Source organism: Saimiri boliviensis, chromosome 7, assembly GCF_048565385.1.
Source record: "Saimiri boliviensis isolate mSaiBol1 chromosome 7, mSaiBol1.pri, whole genome shotgun sequence".
NCBI lineage: Eukaryota > Metazoa > Chordata > Mammalia > Primates > Cebidae > Saimiri > Saimiri boliviensis.
This window is the reverse complement of record NC_133455.1, coordinates 70069122-70087028: the sequence shown is the minus strand read 5'-3', so window position 1 is coordinate 70087028 and position 17907 is coordinate 70069122. Positions and strand designations below refer to the sequence as shown.

The 17907-nt window shown below is 38.0% G+C and overlaps 1 protein-coding gene across 1 annotated transcript; it reads left to right on the top strand.

Annotated features, from left to right (window-relative positions):
- Window positions 1–13031: 13031 nt before the first annotated feature.
- On the top strand, window positions 13032–14039 carry LOC101048480 (olfactory receptor 9K2). Its single transcript, XM_003939285.4, has one exon. The coding sequence runs from the start codon at window positions 13032–13034 to the stop codon at window positions 14037–14039; it is 1008 nt and encodes a 335-aa protein (XP_003939334.2).
- The last annotated feature ends 3868 nt before the right edge of the window (window positions 14040–17907 follow it).

Here is a 17907-nt window from a genome sequence, read left to right as displayed (position 1 = left end):
TTCCCCAACAGACCCCAGTGTGTGGTGCTCCCCTCCCTGTGTCCATGTGTTCTCATTCTTCAACACCCACCTATGAGTGAGAACATGCGGTGTTTGATTTTCTGTTCTTGTGTCAGTTTGCTGAAAATGATGGTTTCTAGGTTCATCCATGTCCCTACAAAGGACACGAACTCGTTTTTGGTGGCTGCATAATATTCCATGGTGTATATGTGCCACATTTTCCCTGTCCAGTCTAACATCGATGGGCATTTGGGTTGGTTCCAGGTCTTTGCTATTGTAAACTGTGCTGCAATGAACATTCATGTGCATGTGTCCTTATAGTAGAACGATTTATAATCCTTTGGATATATACCCAGTAATGAGATTGCTGGGTTAAATGGAATTTCTATTTCTAGGTCCTTGAGGAATAGCCACACCGTCTTCCACAATGATTGAACTAATTTACACTCCCACCAACAGTGTAAAAGGGTTCCTATTTATCCACATCCTCTCCAGCATCTGTTATCTCCAGATTTTTTAATGATTGCCATTCTAACTAGCATGAGGTGGTATCTCAATGTAGTTTTGATTTACATTTCTCTAATGACCAGTGATGATGAGCATTTTTTCATATGTTTGTTGGTCTCATGTATGTCTTCTTTTGTAAAGTGTCTGTTCATATCCTTCACCCACTTTCAAATGGGCTTATTTGTTGTTTTCTTGTAAATCTGTTTTAGTTCTTTGTAAATTCTGTGTATCAGCCCTTTAAATGTCTTCTTTTGAGAAGTGTCTCTTCATATCATCCATCATGCACTTTTTGATGTTTTTTTTTTTTTCTTGTATATTTAAGTTTCTTGTAGATTCTGGATATTAGCCCTTTGTCAGATGGGTAGATAGATTGCAAAAGATTTTTCCCATTTTATTGGTTGCTGGTTCACTCTAATGATAGTGTCTTTTGCTGTGCAGAAGCTCTTTAGTTTAATTAGATCTCATATGCCTATTTTGGCTTTTGTTGCATTGCTTTTGGTGTCTTAGTAATGAAGTCTTTGCCCATGCCTATGTCATGAATGGTATTGCCTAGGTTTTCTTGTAGGATTTTTATGGTGTTAGGCCTCTTGTTTAAGTCTTTAAGGCATATGGAGTTAATTTTTGTATAAAGTGTAAAGAAGGAATCCAGTTTCAGCTTTCTGCATATGGCTAGCCAGTTTTCCCGACTATTTATTGAATAGGGAATCCTTTCCCCATTGCTTGTTTTTGTCAAGGTTGTCAAAGATCAGTTGGTTGTAGATGTGTGGTGTTATTTCTGAGGCATCTACTCTGTTCCATTGGTCTATATCTCTGTTTTGGTACCAGTACCATGCTGTATTGATTACTGTATCCTTGTAGTATAGTTTGAAGTCAGGTAGCATAATGCCTCCAGCTTTGTTCTTTTTGCTTAGGATTGTCTTGGCCATTTGGTCTCTTTTTTGGTTCCATACGAAATTTAAAGTAGTTTTTTTCCAATTCCGTGAAGAAGGTCAATGGTAGCTTAATTGGGATAGCATTAAATCTCTAAATTACTTTGGGCAGTATGGCCATTTTCACGATATTGATTCTTCCTATCACAGCATGGAATGTTTTTCCGTTTGTTCGGTTCCTTGCTTATTTCCTTGAGCAGTGGTTTATAGTTCTCATTGAAGAGGTCCTTTACATCCTTTGTAAGTTGTATTCCTAGGTGTTTTATACTCTTTGTAGCAATTGTGAATGGGAGTTTGCTCATGATTTGGTTCTCTGTTTCTGTTATTGGTGTATAGGAATGCTTGTGATTTTTGCACATCGATTTTGTGTCCTGAGACTTTGCTGAAGTTGCTTATTAGCTTAAGGAGATTTGGGCTGAGATGATGGCGTTTTCTAAGTATACAATCATGTCATCTGCAAACAGAGACAATTTGACGTCCTCTTTTCCTAAATGAATACCCTTGATTTCTTTCTCTTGCCTGATTGCCCTGGCCAGAACTTCCAATACTATGTTAAATAGGAGTGGTGAGGGGGGCATCCTTGTCTTGTGCCAATTTTCAAAGGAAGTGCTTCCAGCTTTTGCCCATTCAGTATGATATAGGCTGTGGGTTTGTCTTAAATAGCTCTTATTATTTTGAGATATGTTCCATCAATACCTAGTTTTCTGAGAATTTTTAGCATGAAGGGCTGCTGAATTTTGTTGAAGGCCTTTTCTGCATCTATTGAGATAATCATGCGGTTTTTGCCATTGGTTCTGTTTATGTGATGGATTACGTTTATTGATTTGCATATGTTGAACCTGTCTTGCATCCCAGGGATGAAGCTGACTTGATCGAGGTGGATAAGGTTTTGATGTGCTGCTGAATTCAGTTTGCCAGTATTTAACTGAGGATTTACACATCAATGTTCATTAGGAATATTGGCCTGAAATGTTCTTTTTTTGTTGTGTCTCTGCCAGGTTTTGGCATTAGGATGATGCTAGCCTCATAAAATGAGTGAGGGAGAATGTTCTCCTTTTCTATTGTTTGGGATAGTTTCAAATGGAATGGTACCAGCTCCTCTTTGTACCTCTAGTAGAATTTAACTGTGAATCCGTCTGGTCCTGGAGTTCCTTTGGCTGGTAGACTGTTCATTGCTGCCTCTATTTCAGAGCTTGTTATTGGTCTATTTAGGGATTCGACTTCTTCCTTTTTCAGTCTTGGGAGGGTGTATGTGTCCAGGAATTTATTCATTTCTTTTAAAAAAAAACCCAAAAAACAGAGAAAGAAGGCTTTATTCAAGACTATTGCAATAGGGGTCAAAAATACTGCAATTGGAGAGACTAAACTTAACTCCACTGAAACAAGATGGAAGGCTTTTAAGCATTTCGGCAATGTAGCAGGAAAGTACCTGGGGGGAATTGAGGAAAGGTTTGTCAATGTAATTAGGCCTTTTGTGTTTGCTAACTGGCACTTATCACTTAGGAAAGTTAGCTTCCTGCTCTCTCACAGAGAATGGGGGTAGGGACCTCATCTTTCCTGATAATTCCACTCCAAAGGAATGGCTCTCAGGTCTTTGAGAAAGACTTTCCTAGGTAGTAAAACTGGTTAGAAGCTGACAGAAGATTTACATCTGAAAGGGACAGAGAAAGAATTTGCAATACAAGCTTTCTAAAGTAAATACTCTAAGAAAAGGGTGATCAGGGTCTTATAGGCAGAAAGAAGTTTGTCTGAAGTGTAGTCAAGCTGAGGGGAATGTTAAGGCCTTCTTGGTCAGAAGTCAAATGTATTTGCCTGTTTTGCAAAGATGGTAATAAGTTTGTCAAACGCCATACCAATCTTGAGGGAAGAAAACCAAAGACCCAGTAGCCAATCTTAAAAGATTTTCAAGTTTCTATCCATTTGTATCCCTAGGTCCCTCAAACCCACAAGTCCCCTTCCTTTCTCTAACAGGCTTAGATGTAGGGGAGAAAGGCGAACACAAGGAATATCTTGAGTTTTTGCTTGTTTCTGCTCTAACACCTGTTAATTTCAAATAGCAACTTCTGCTTGCATCTCTGGCAGAAAAACCAGCTCCAAAATTCATTGATTTTTTTAAAATTTAATTTAATTTAATTTTTTAATTGCATTTTAGGTTTTGGGGTACATGTGAAGAACATGCAAGATTGTTGCATAGGTACACACATGGCAGTGTGATTTGCTGCCTTCCTCCCCTTCACCTATATCTGGCATTTCTCCCCATGCTATCTCTCCCCACCTCCCCACCCTGCCGTCCCTCCCCAATTTCCCCCCAACAGACCCCAGTGTGTAGTGCTCCCCTCCCTGTGTCCATGTGTTCTCATTGTTCAACACCCATCTATGAGTGAGTACATGCGGTGTTAGATTTTCTGCTCTTGTGTCAGTCTGCTGAGAAATTCATTGATTTTTTGAAGAGTTTTTCGTGTCTTTTTCTCCTTCAGTTCTACTCTGATCTTAGTTATCTCCTACATGAAACCTGTATGATTCTGAACTCACCTGTGCTAATGCACAGGCAATTATAGCTTTCTTTATTATTCTTCACCAAAGACAATCAAGCCCTTTTGGTTTATATCCTCTCCCAGGGACCTGACACAAAGACAATCCACAGAACCTGAGCCAAAAAAAATATCTGGGAGTCAGCACACTTAAAACTACGTCTCTAAAGAGACACTTTGAACTTAATATCCCTGAAAATCTTTCAGCAGCCTTCCACTCTATCACCTCTAAATCTGGGGCCTCTGTTCCTTTTTTTCAATGCACTATTCAACTGCTAACAATTTTACTTCATCTACCAGATCTACCAACACCTCTCTTAAGAAGCATCAAGTACCTTCAGTGACTTCGTAACTATGGAGTTTTTGTTTTGAAATTGTCACCATTAGCCTTTGTACAGAATTCACCACTGTTCAGCAATCAGCTCTTCTTTGATTGAGGCTTTTTCTCCCCCTTGGATTCATGATAATATGCTTTTTTCTTTTCTATGTCTGTCATGGACTCGACTTTCTGGGTTTATGTCCTAAAGGTAGGAATGCCCCAAGGATCTGTCTTCACCTTCCTCTGGTCTTGACCTAAACCTTCTTCTTGGTGTTAGTTCTTCCACTTCCATAGTTTCAACTACAATCTTTCTGCTGACGACTTTTGTTTTGTTTTGTTTTTGTGAGACAGAGTCTTGCTCTGTTGCCCAGGCTGGAGTACAGTGGCACAATCTAAGCTCATTGCAACCTCCACCACCTAGGTTCAAGTGATTCTCCTGCCTCAGCCTCCCAAGTAGCTGGGATTACAGGCATGTACTGTCATGCCTGGTTAATTTTTGCATTTTTAGTAGAGACGGGGTTTCACCATGTTGGTCAGGCTGGTCTGGAACTCCTGATCTCGTGAGTTCTAATTTGATTGCACTGTGGTCTGAGAGACTGTTAAGATTTTTGTTCTGCATTTGCTGAGGAGTGTTTTACTTCTAATTATGTGGTCAATTTTAGAGTAAGTGCGATGTGGTGCTAAGAATTTATATTCTGTTAATTTGAGGTGGAGATTTCTGAATATGTCTATTAGGTCTGCTTGGTGCAGAGCTGAGTTCAAGTCCTGGATATTCTTGTTAATATTCTGTCCCATTGATCTGTCTAATATTGACAGTGGGTGTTAAAGTCTCCCACTATTATTACGTGGGAGTCCAAGTCTCTTTGTAGGTCTCTAAGAACTGGCTTTATCCCAGTCTGGGTGCTCCTGTATTGGGTGCATATATATTTAGGATAGTTAGCTCTTCTTGTTGCATTGATACCTTCACCATTACATAATATCCTTCTTTGTCTCTTTTGATCTTTGTTGGTTTAAAGTCTGTTTTATCAGAGACTAGGATTGTATCCCCTGCTTTTTTTTTTTGCTTTCTATTTGCTTGGTAAATATTCCTCCATCCCATCATTTTGAGCCTATGTGTGTCTTCCCACATGAGATGGGTTTCCTGAATACAGCACACTGATAGTTCTTGATTCTTGATCAAATTTGCCAGTCTGTGTTTCTTAAGTGGGGCATTTAGTCAGTTTACGTTTAAGGTTAATATTGTTGTGTGTGAATTTGATCCTGCCATTATGATGCTAGCTGGTTATTTTGCTCTTTAGTTGATGCAGTTTCTTAATAGTGATGATGGTCTTTATAATTTGGTATGTTGTAGAAGTGGCTAGTACTGATTCTTCCTTTTCATATGTTTTGCTTCCTTCAGGAGTTCTTATAAGGTAGGCCTGGTGGTGACAGAACCTCTCAGAATTTTCTTGTCTCTAACGGATTTTATTTCTCCTTCACTTATGAAGCTTAGTTTGTCTGGATATGAAATTCTGGGTTGAAAATAATCTTCTTTAAGAATGTTGAATATTGGCTACCACTCCCTTTTGGCTTGTAGGGTTTCTGCAGGGAGATCTGCTGTGAGTCTGATAGGCTTTCCTTTGTGGATAACCCAACCTTTCTCTCTGGCTGCCCTTAACAGTTTTTCTTTCATTTCAACCTTGGTGAATCTGACCATTATGTGTCTTGGGGTTGCTCTTCTCAAAGACTGTCTTTGTGGTGATCTCTGTATCTCTTGAATTTGAATATTGGCCTGCCTTGCTATGCTTGTGAAGTTCTCCTCAATAATATAGTGAAGGGTGTTTTTCAACTTGGTTCCATTCTCCCTGTCACTTTCAGGTACATCAGTCAAATGTAGATTTTTTTTCCTTTTACATAGTCCTGTATTTCTTAAAGGCTTTGTTCGTTTCTTTTCACTTTTTTCTTCTAATATTGTCTTCTTGTTTTATTTCATTGAGTTGATCTTCAGTCTCTTACATCCTTTCTTCCACTTGATTGATTCAGCTTTTGTATGCTTCTCAAAGTTCTCTTGCTGTGTTTTTCGGCTCCATCAGGTCATTTATGTTCTTCTCTAAACTGATTATTCTTCTTAGCATTTTGTCCAACTTTTTTCAAGGTTCTTAGCTTCCTTGCCTTGGGTTAAAACATGCTTCTTTAGCTAAGAGGAGTTTGTTGTTAACTACCTTTTGAAGCCTTCTCCTGTCAATTCACGAAACTAATTCTCCATCCAGTTTTGTTACTTTGCTGGAGAGTTGTGATCCTTTGGAGGAATAGAGGCATTTTTTTTTTTTTTTGAGACGGAGTTTCGCTCTTGTTACCCAGGCTGGAGTGCAATGGCACGATCTCGGCTCACCGCAACCTCCGCCTCCTGGGTTCAGGCAATTCTCCTGCCTCAGCCTCCTGAGTAGCTGGGATTACAGGCACGCACCACCATGCCCAGCTAATTTTTTGTATTTTTAGTAGAGACGGGGTTTCACCATGTTAACCAGGATGGTCTCGATCTCTTGACCTCATGATCCATCTGCCTCGGCCTCCCAAAGTGCTGGGATTACAGGCTTGAGCCACCGCGCCCAGCGAGGCATTCTTATTTTAGGAATTTTCACACTCGTTTCTCCCCATCTTCAGGGATTTGTCTATCTTTAGTCTTTGAAATCATTGAACTTCGGAGGGGGTCTCTGAGTGGATGTCCTTTTTGTTGATGTAGATACTATTTATTTCTGTCTGTTAGTTTTCCTTCTGACAGTCAGGTCCCTCTGCTGCAGGTCTGCTGGAGTTTGCTGGAGGTCTGCTCCAGATCCTGTTTGCCTGGGTATCACTTGCAGAGGCTGAAAATAGCAAAGATTGCTTCCTGTTCCTTCCTCTGGAAGCTTCATCCCAGAGGAGCACCTGCCAGATGCCAGCCAGAGCTGTCCAGTGTAAGGTGTTTTTCAGCCCCTACTGAGTGGTATCTCCCAGGCCGGATACCTGGGGATCATGGACCCACTTGAGGAGGCAGTCTGTCCCTTATCAGAGCTTGACTGCTGTGCTGGGAGGTCCTCTGCTTTCTTCAGAGCTGCCAGGCAGGGATGTTTAAGTCTGCTGAAGCTGTGCCCACAACCACCCCTTCCCCAAGATGCTCTTTCCCAGGGAGGTGGGGATTTTATCCATAAGTCCCTGATTGGGGCTGCTGCCTTTCTTTCAGAGATGCCCTGCCCAGAGAGGAGTGAATCTAGAGAGGCAGTCTGGCCACAGTGGCCTTGCTGAGTGGTGGTGGTCTCCACCCAGTTCAACGTTTCCAGTGGCTTTGTTTGTACTGTGAGGGTATAACTGCCTACCCAAGCCTCAGCAATGGCAGGCACCCCTCCCCACACCAAGCTCAAGCATCCCAGGTCAAGCTCAGACTGCTGTGCTGGCAGAGAGGTTTTCAAGCCAGTGGATTTTAGCTTGCTGAGTTCCATGGGGGTGGAACCCACCAAGCCAGAAGACTTGGCTCCCTGGCTTCAGCCCCTCATTCAGGAGAGTGAACAGTTCTGTCTCACTGGTGTTCCAGGCACCACTGAGGTATGAAAAAAAAAAAAAAAAAAAAAAAAACCTCCTGTGGCTAGCTTGGTGTCTGCCCAAATGGCTGCCCTGTTTTGTGCTGAAAACCCAGGGCCTTGGTGGCATTGGCACCAGAGGGATATCTTCTGGTTTGCAGGTTGCAAAGACTATGGGAAACGTGCAGCATCTGGGCTGGAGTGCACTATACAGTCCCTAATGGCTTCTCTTGGCTAGGAGAGGTAGTTCCTCTACCCCTTGTGCTTTCTGGGTGAGGCAATGTCCCACCCTGTTTCAGCTGGCCTTTCTTGGGCTGCACCCACTGTCCAACCAGTCCCAGTGAGATGAGCCAGGTACCTCAGTTGGAAATGCAGAAATCACTTGCCTTCTGCGTCAATCTTGATGGGAGCTGCAGACCAGAGCTCTTCCTATTTGGCGATCTTGCCAGCAATCGGAAATCCATTCTTCTTCTTACTGTTTTACATATGATGCATTTATAGCAATTAGCTTAAAGATTTGATTATCGAAGACAAATTGTGATTTGTTTGCCTGATATAGAACAGTTTTTAAAATTATTTTGGACTATATACAGGGACTGATGAAGAATTACTAACGTAATACATGACACCTACATAAACAACTTTCAAGCAATTAAAATTATAAAATAAACCCAAGTTCAGATCCAGTCAATCATTTAACCTTTATTTAATGGATCAGAGGGCATTTGTTGGAGTTGGGGCATAGTCATTTTGGGCATATTCGTGCTGTTCTATCTTTTCTTATCAATTACTATTGAGAAAATATAGTTAAAGAGTCATCAAGGAAAGATTTGGGTGAATGAAATTTTAAAAATAAAAACAAAAATAACTTTATGACTAGGACCAAAAATTTTTCCATAAGTTGCATTATGAACCACAACATTTCCTTTCATATCTACTTCTATTTGCTTATCAAAAACTGTGCTATACTGTTCACAATAGCAAAGACTTGGAACCAACCCAACTGTCCATCAATGACAGACTGGGTAAAGAAAATGTGGCACATATACACCATGGAATAATATGCAGCCATAAAAAAGGATGAGTGCATGTCCTTTGCAGGGATATGGATAAAGCTAGAAACCATCATTCTCAGCAAACCAACACAAGAACAGAAAACCAACCACTGCATGTTCTCACTGATGGGTGGGAGTTGAACAATGAGAACACATGGATGCTGGGAGGGGAATATCACACACCAGGGCCTGTTAGGGGGTGGGAGGCAGGGGAGAGATAGCATTAGGAGAAATGCCTAATGTAGATGATGAGTTGATGTGTGCAGCAAACCACCATGGCACATGTACACCTGTGTAACAAACCTGCACGTTCTGCACATGTACCCAGAACTTAAAGTGTAACTAACAAAACAAAACAAAACAAAACAAAACAAACCTGTGCTATAATGATAAATTGGAAATGCATCTTTTTCAGTGAAGAATTTAAAATTAAAAGATCCTTGTGTGTTCTCTTAAAGGAAAAATATATCACATGCACTGTAACTCCTATTAGGCTTAAAAAAAAAGTGTAGAATCTCTGAGGTCCTCATGGATCTTGCTTCTAGAATCTAGAAGTCTTATTAATGGACTTGTTTTCTTCTCTCCCAGAGGTACTGTCTCCCAGAAGATAAAGGAAATCTCAATGCTGCAATTATTTGAAAAAGTTATAGCAAAACCAAAGCCCTTATAGAGAACTGCTGTTGATATTTGGCAGTATTGAGAGATGACAAAGAGCTCAAGACTTCTACTTGCATATCCATGGCAATCTATCTTCTTGCCTTGAAAGCATATGAGCCTCTGAGAATGCAGGGTAGATAATATCCTGTGGATTGATTCCCCAGGTTCACTTTGCATAACTATGGACTATAGTTCCTGGAATTATTTTAGTTTTGGCAGAACGTGATTTGGAAAATTCACCTTGATTCTCTTCTAAAAAGAATTATGAATTTTTTCAGGAAATCAACTAAGAAATTATGACAGTCATTAATTAACTTTATGTTTACCCTTTCTAGAATTAAAACAATAAACAGAGGAAAACATTGGAATTCTGCTGCTTCTTTTTAAAGAGAATCTGACAAGTTACTAAGCAATACAAGGTAAAAGTAACTTTTAAAACATGTACGTTTTTGAAAAATAAGTCACAAACTGACAACTTGTTGTTGGCTTCTCCAGGAAGAACTCCCTTTTCCAGGTAAAAAAGTGTCACCAGTAATACACTGATTAAAATTTATATGTTATAATGTTTATAACATTTATGACATAAATTTATTTTAATAAATTTGTTTTTTACATTTTTCTGATTCTGCATGCTCATTACCATTCAACTTTTTTCTATATAATAAATATGTATTGAATTATTATTATTCACCAGATTCAGAACATTATGTTGACAACACAGAGCAAACAAGCTGAGTTTGATGTTAAGGATGTTATTGTTAAGTGAGGAATAATTAATATTTAAGAATAATATTATAATATAATGTTGGAGTGGGTTTGATAGGAATAAATCTTGGAAATTAAAATAATCTGTGTTCTTGCCACTAGGTGAGAATAAAAGGAAGATAAATGAGATATACCATTTTTCAAAAAATGATTTTTTGGTGAAACCCCGTCTCTACTAAAAATACAAAAAATTAGCTGGACATGGTGGCTCGTGCCTGTAATCCCAGCTACTCAGGAGGCTGAGGCAGGAGAATCGCCTGAACCCAGGAGGCGGAGGTTGTGGTGAGCCGAGATTGCGCCATTGCACTCCAGCCTGGGTAACACGAGCGAAACTCCGTCTCAAAAAAAAAAAAAAAAAAAAAAAAAAAGATTTTTTATGCTTACTTCAGTCAGCCTTCTTTCACTTCTTAAATATCTTACACATTTCCAGACCCTAAGTGCAAGCTAATGTAAGATCTTACTACTTTTTAATCATTTACATATTAATTTTTGATAAAACTGGTGAATATTTTATTTTCAACATTTAATACAGTCTTAAGTAATGATATTATGCAACTTTTCTCTTAATAATTTTTTTCTCAGCCAAAATATTCCATTTCTCCAAGATTTCTTTTTTCTCTCTAAACTTTTAACAGACTGATTCCTCCCCTCAACTGAGAATGTTTTGTCCAAAAGCAATTATATATATTATTATCCTTCAACCTAATAAGCATTATTTGGTATGAATAATGGAACTGAGCACTGAAAAGTATAATAAAAATAATGGCTAACATTTGCTGATTTGCTGAATACTTACTTTACCGTAAGTAGTGCTAAGTGATTTATGTAGATATGTCATTTTCTATTCCCGATAAAACTTTGAGGATTCCATTTTATATATGAGAATACAGTAGCATAGAGAGAGAACATAAGTAACTTGTCCAAAGTCCCATTTAGAAAGTGAGAGAAGCAGAAGTGGAATCTAGATTTATTTAAACCTAAAACCCATACTAACCACCGCAGTATTAGATAGTTTTTATGTTTTTCTCTGTTACTGCATAATCATTACCATTCAACTCTTATCTATAATAAATATGTATTGGTTAATTGCCATTTACCAGACACATAAAGTTATGCTGACAATACATGGAGAACAAATTAAATTTTGGCTCAAGTAAGTTATTGTCAAGTGAAGAATAATTAATATGTAATCTCAATATTAAATATGGGGTGGCAGTTGGTCTCTTCCAATTCCCTTTGGATGAGACATTTTGACCCAGGTTGAAGAATGAGAGATTTTATTTTGAAAATATGAAATTTTAACTAAACTCTGAAGTACAAGCAGAAGAAAAGTAGGGGAACAGGAGGGGCCCTTTATCAAAAGGTGATATAGTCCAGTGATTAATCATTAATGATAATTAAAAGCATAGATTCTGGAGCCAGTTTTCTTGCCTTCAAATCTTGATTCTGACTCTACTAAGTGAATTTCGGCAGACTTCATTTCTCTGTACCTCAGTTTCCTCATCTGTAAACTTGAGAATATACTAATATCCACCTCATGTTATTATTGTATGGATTAAATGAACTGTTATGAAAGCATTTAGAAAAATGTCTGCCACATAAAAAGTGCTATATACATATTTTTTTATTATTGTTGCCTACACAGAAACATGCACATAAAGCCCTTAGGGCAGAGAAAGATGGCTTGTATTGTTAATATATGTAATTAAAAAATCTATTTGAGTGGTAATGAGTTAATAATGGCTACAAAAGTTGTATTCAGGGCAAATAAAAGTATAATAAGCAATGCCCCCATTTGTATCCTTTGCAGTATTAATTTCTAAAGTAACTCCTTTATCTGCAGAAAGGTTCTACTGTAGATCTCTTCTTAAAGAACTACAAGTCACATGGGCACATAGAGGGGAAAAACACACACTGGAGCCTTTTGGAGGGTAGAGGGTGGGAGGAAGGAAAGGATCAGGAAAAATAACTAATGGGTGCAAGGCTTAATACCTGGGTGATTAAACGATCTGTACAGCAAAACCCCAAGACACAAATTTACCTATGTGACAAACCTGCACTTACACATCCCTGAACTTAAAATAAAAGTTAAAAAAAAAATCTTCAAGTCTTCGGATCAAGAAATGAAAGGAAGTTTTCTTTGTGAAAGGGCTTTGATGGCCCATCTGGGAGAGAAATTCTTGAATATGAGTACTAATAATTTTGTGCTTGGTATATGACTTCCATCAGAATCCAGTTTCCATGACCTGCAAAAGGTAATTGCACTTCTCAAGTAGGTTTTTTTTTTTAAAACTCAGTCACTTTCTTCATATCTGTTGGTACTCCAAATTAAGCCCCTGTTTCCCTAAACTTGACTACTAATATCTACTACTACTAATACCCAAGTATCTCCAAACCCAAACTACTTAATGTGCTTCCCAAAGTCATTTATTAGATTAGTTGTGCTCTTTTCCAGTCACTGCTTCATGATGGTGAAGTTATTGTGTAAATCATGAGTGGGAAATGTACAGAGAAGTGAACCTTGTAAATGTGAAAGGCATTTGGGTAGAAAAGCATTGTATTAGATGCCGAGGCAAGAAACCTAACTCTACCACTTAAAGAATTTAGAAATACAACTAATCTTTGGTTTCAGCAGCAATTGGTTGGCTTTAAGTCACAGTATATTTATGAGGCTAAAATTAATAATGATTGTAAAACAGCTTTGTAAATCCTAATACTATGAGAAATTATTTGTAATGCTAGGATCCAAGCCAAGAGTTTATTTGTGTATTTTGCCTTATACCTCTCAGCAGGTTTCTACCATGGGTGACAGGGGAGCAAGCAATCGCTCAGAAATGACTGACTTCGTTCTTGCAGGCTTCGGGGTCCGCCCAGAGCTCCACATTCTCCTCTTCCTGCTATTTCTGTTTGTTTATGCCATGATCCTTCTAGGGAATGTTGGGATGATGGCCATTATTATGACTGATCCTCGGCTGAACACACCAATGTATTTTTTCCTAGGCAATCTCTCCTTCATTGATCTTTTCTACTCATCTGTTATTGCACCCAAGGCTATGATCAACTTCTGGTCTGAAAGCAAGTCTATCTCCTTTGCAGGCTGTGTGGCCCAGCTCTTTCTCTTTGCCCTCTTCATTGTGACCGAGGGATTTCTCCTGGCGGCCATGGCTTATGACCGCTTCGTTGCCATCTGCAACCCTCTCCTCTACTCTGTTCAAATGTCAACACGTCTCTGTACTCAGTTGGTGGCCGGTTCCTATTTTTGTGGCTGCATTAGCTCAGTTATTCAGACCAGCATGACATTTACTCTGTCTTTTTGTGCTTCTCGGGCTGTTGACCACTTTTACTGTGATACTCGCCCACTTCAGAGACTGTCTTGTTCTGATCTCTTTATCCGTAGAATGGTATCCTTTTCCTTATCATGTATTATTATCTTGCCTACTGTCATAGTCATTATTGTATCTTACATGTATATTGTGTCCACAGTTCTAAAGATACGCTGTACTGAGGGGCGTAAGAAGGCCTTCTCCACCTGTAGCTCTCACCTGGGAGTCGTGAGTGTGCTGTATGGTGCTGTCTTTTTTATGTATCTCACTCCTGACAGATTTCCTGAGCTGAGTAAAGTGGCATCCTTATGTTATTCCCTGGTCACTCCCATGCTGAATCCTTTGATTTACTCTCTGAGAAACAAAGATGTCCAAGAAGCTCTAAAAAAACTTCTAGAGAAGAAAAATACTGTTCTTTGATTATTATTTCTCTTTCACCAATGGTATCTTGGCTATTTATTTAATACACCTGTGGTCATTAATAAAAGTTACCCTCCTAAATGTTATAAAAATACTCTTAGTAAATTGTTTCACGTGATATATTCTTTCCATATTTTACTTTTTATCCCCCAAGATAACAGTAATTCTGAAAATCTTGGATATTGGAGACATCCTGAATATTAGGGAAGTATTTTTATTGATAAACCCTCTCAATTGCCTTCAACATTTTATTTCACATAATTTATATCTATTGATTCTTGTGGCATACTGTAGAACAATATTTTGAATTTTGTTATATTGCTTTAGCAAAATTTTGCCTGGTTTTTGTCTTTTGGATTGCCCATCCCTCCTACACACTGTCATGGGTAGTTGACAAATCCTTGGGCATAAAACCAAAATCCAGACATTTTGCCAAAAGTACTTACAGAGATCACAGGGTGGGGTTCCTGAAAGAAAGTGGTTGGTCATCAGAGAAGCCCTTCTTGGGCTACATGGAAGATTGATTAAAGGGGGATTAGACTGAAGTCAGGAAACGTGCTACAGTGGTTTGTAATATTGATGTGGGCTTCAAGGTATGCCAATATTAATGAGCAAAGACAGATTTTCTAGATTAAAAATCTAGAAAACAGTGTGGCAATTTCTCAAAGAACTTGGAAGTATCATTTGACTCAGCAACCCTATTATTGGGCATATACCCCCCAAAACATAAGTTATTTAACCAAAAACAGACATACACATGTATGTTTACTGCAGCACTATTCACAATAACAAAGACATGTAATCAACCTAAATGCCCATCAATGATAAACTGACTAAAGAAAAAAAAGGAAATATTGAAGTAACACAGAAATTAGTAAGAGTAAGCAGTCATACAATCATTTCATAACAAAGTTACAGAAAAAGGAGATAATAAAGTAACACAAAAACTAGTAAGGGCAAGCAGTCATATGATCATTTTGTAACCAAGTGAAGGCTCCCCTGCTCACCACTTGCAAAGCCAATGACAAGGACAAAGAACAGTGAAAGGAAAGTAACTTTATTTCCAAAGCTGGCAATGGATAAACAGCCGGCTCTTAGCTCTAACTTTAGGCTGAAGAGAGGGGCTTAGAAGGAGGAGCTTCATATGAAAGACATGCAGGAGTTGTGTTGAATACAAAGTCTGTGTGTCTTGTTTCAGAGGCTCCATCTGTGTTGCTGTAAAGGATGTGACCTCATGCTTTATATGACTGCGTAGTATTCCATGGTGTATATGCACCACATTTTTTCAGTCCTTTCATTGCCTGTTAACTTATTCTCTGTATTAATTTTCTGACTAATATCAGCATGGTATTTACAGTAGAGACAAGATATGAGTTCCTAAAAGTAAGGTTTATAGTATATTCAGATTTTTAAAATAGTGAATATCTTTTTGTATAAATTATGAGAAAAGAAGAATCAAGCACTTATGTAACTGTTTTTGTTTTATTATTTTGTTCGGTAAGTATAAGGTTATTTCACTTTAATTTCTATGTTCAAATTCCAAAGGGAGGAAAAGAGTTAAGGAAAGATGGAAAAAAGGTTGAGAAGAAGGAAGGCAAATAAAAGTCTGATTTCATTGTGGTTAGAAAATATGTGAAAAACCAGTATTGCTTTTAGCAGACAAGAATTTATGTCACCACTAAAATTTTATGTGCATAGAGGCAAAAATAGTGAAAGACATAATAATATGAAGTTGATATGTAAAATGATGAAGCTTTTATCAAGATCTTAAGATTTCCTTCTAACATAAGACATACAATATTATATATTATTTTTCTATAGTAAATAAACTAAATAATTATTAAAAATAAAATAACACTATTAATTTAACTTTATTTCCATTATAAATAAAAGTCTTAAGTAAACTATAATGTCTATGAGAAATATCTTCCACTAAGGGAGGTAACTTTCAGTGGCAGTAAGCTGATAATAAAATCAACAATCAAAACAAAGCTCCTCTTGTTTCCAATATTTTCCCAAAATCTCCATTTCCTCAAAGTATACTTTGAAGGAAATCTGCATTTTTATTTGCAAAGAAGTACATATACACCATGGAATATTATGCAGCCATCAAAAACGATGAGTTTGTGTCCTTTGTAGGGACATGGATGAACCTGGAAACCATCATTCTCAGGAAACTGACACAAGAGCAGAAAATCAAACACTGCATGTTCTCACTCATAGGCGGATGTTGAACAATGAGAACACATGGACACGGGGAGGGGAGCACTACACAGTGGGGTCCGTTGGGGGGAAATGGGGGAGGGATGGGGGTGTGGGGAGGTGGGAAGAGATAGCATGGGGAGAAATGACAGATACAGGTGAGGGGAAGGAAGGCAGCAAACCACACTGCCATGTGTGTACCTATGCAACAATCTTGCATGTTCTTCACATGTACCCCAAAACCTAAAATGCAATAAAAAAAAGAAAGAATAAGGTATTAATAAATAAATAAATAAATAAATAAATAAATAAATAAAAGAAGTATATCTGAAAAGACTTACCAATCAGATTGAACTCTTCACTACGAAGACTTTTTAAAAATAGTAATCTATTCTTTTTGTTCACTGGTATTTTTTAAAATATGGGAAACAATACGAGGAATATTTTTGTGGGTTTATGAGTTATTTTTATTAAAACATCATTTATTTCCTTCATTTTTACCATCCCTCCGGTTTCATCTATGTCTCACCTATGAAGAATGAGTTAAATAGGAACAACCCAAAGGTGTCTGAATTTATTCTGGTGGGATTTAGAACACTCCCAAAGCTACAGGTCTTCTTATTCCTGGTGTTCTTGATGTTCTACATGGTTAATGTGGTGGGAAATACAAGCATGATAACTGTCATGAAGATGGATTCCAAGTCTTTGCTATTGTGAACAGTGATGCAATAAACATACATGTGCATATGTCTTTATAATAGAATGATTTATAATCCTTTGGGTATATACCCAAATGTTCATCAATGATAGACTGGATAAAGAAAATGTGGCACATATACACCATGGAATACTATGCAGCCATGAAAAAGATGAGTCCACGTCCACGTCCTTTGCAGGGACACAGATGAATCTGGAAACCATCATTCTCAGCAAACTGGCACAATAACTTTTAATACAGAAATGTAGATGCAAATGATGGTATGTATGCATACATGTATGCATGTATGTGTGAATAGATGTGGATGTATACAGATACATATATACATATGTATGTCTGTCAACTAAGAGACTTACCAGTGGCTAAACAGCAATAACATTGAATACTCATCACCCATATCTTGATTTCTCCACTAAAAGGAACTAGGGATCCTTGGAGAAATGGCTAATTTCATATCAGATGGGCAAAGAACAGAAAAATTTGATATGTTGTTTTATGTCAAAAAGTATAAAGTTTTAAAAGAATGTTAGAGATGAGTCAAAAACAAACATAGAAGTTAGCTCAAAGAAACTCCCACTGGTTAAATTGGGGATAATTTGAGCATCAAAATAAATAATGTCAATAATGTATTATATAACACATTAAATAGGCCAGGTGCTAAGGCTCACACCTGTAATCCCAACACTGTGGGAGGCCAAGGCAGGCAGATTGCCTGAGGTCAGGAGTTCAAGACCAGTCTGGCCAACATGGTGAAACCCCATCTCTACTAAATATACAGAAAAATTAGCTGGGTATGGTGGTGTATGCCTGTAATCCCAGCCTGGGCGACAGTGCAAGACTTCATCTCAACAAATAATTAATTAACTTGAACTTTAAATGCCTACATCTAGAAAATCAGGCAGTAAAAGATAATTGAGACAAGAAACAGAAAAACAAATAAAAGCAGAT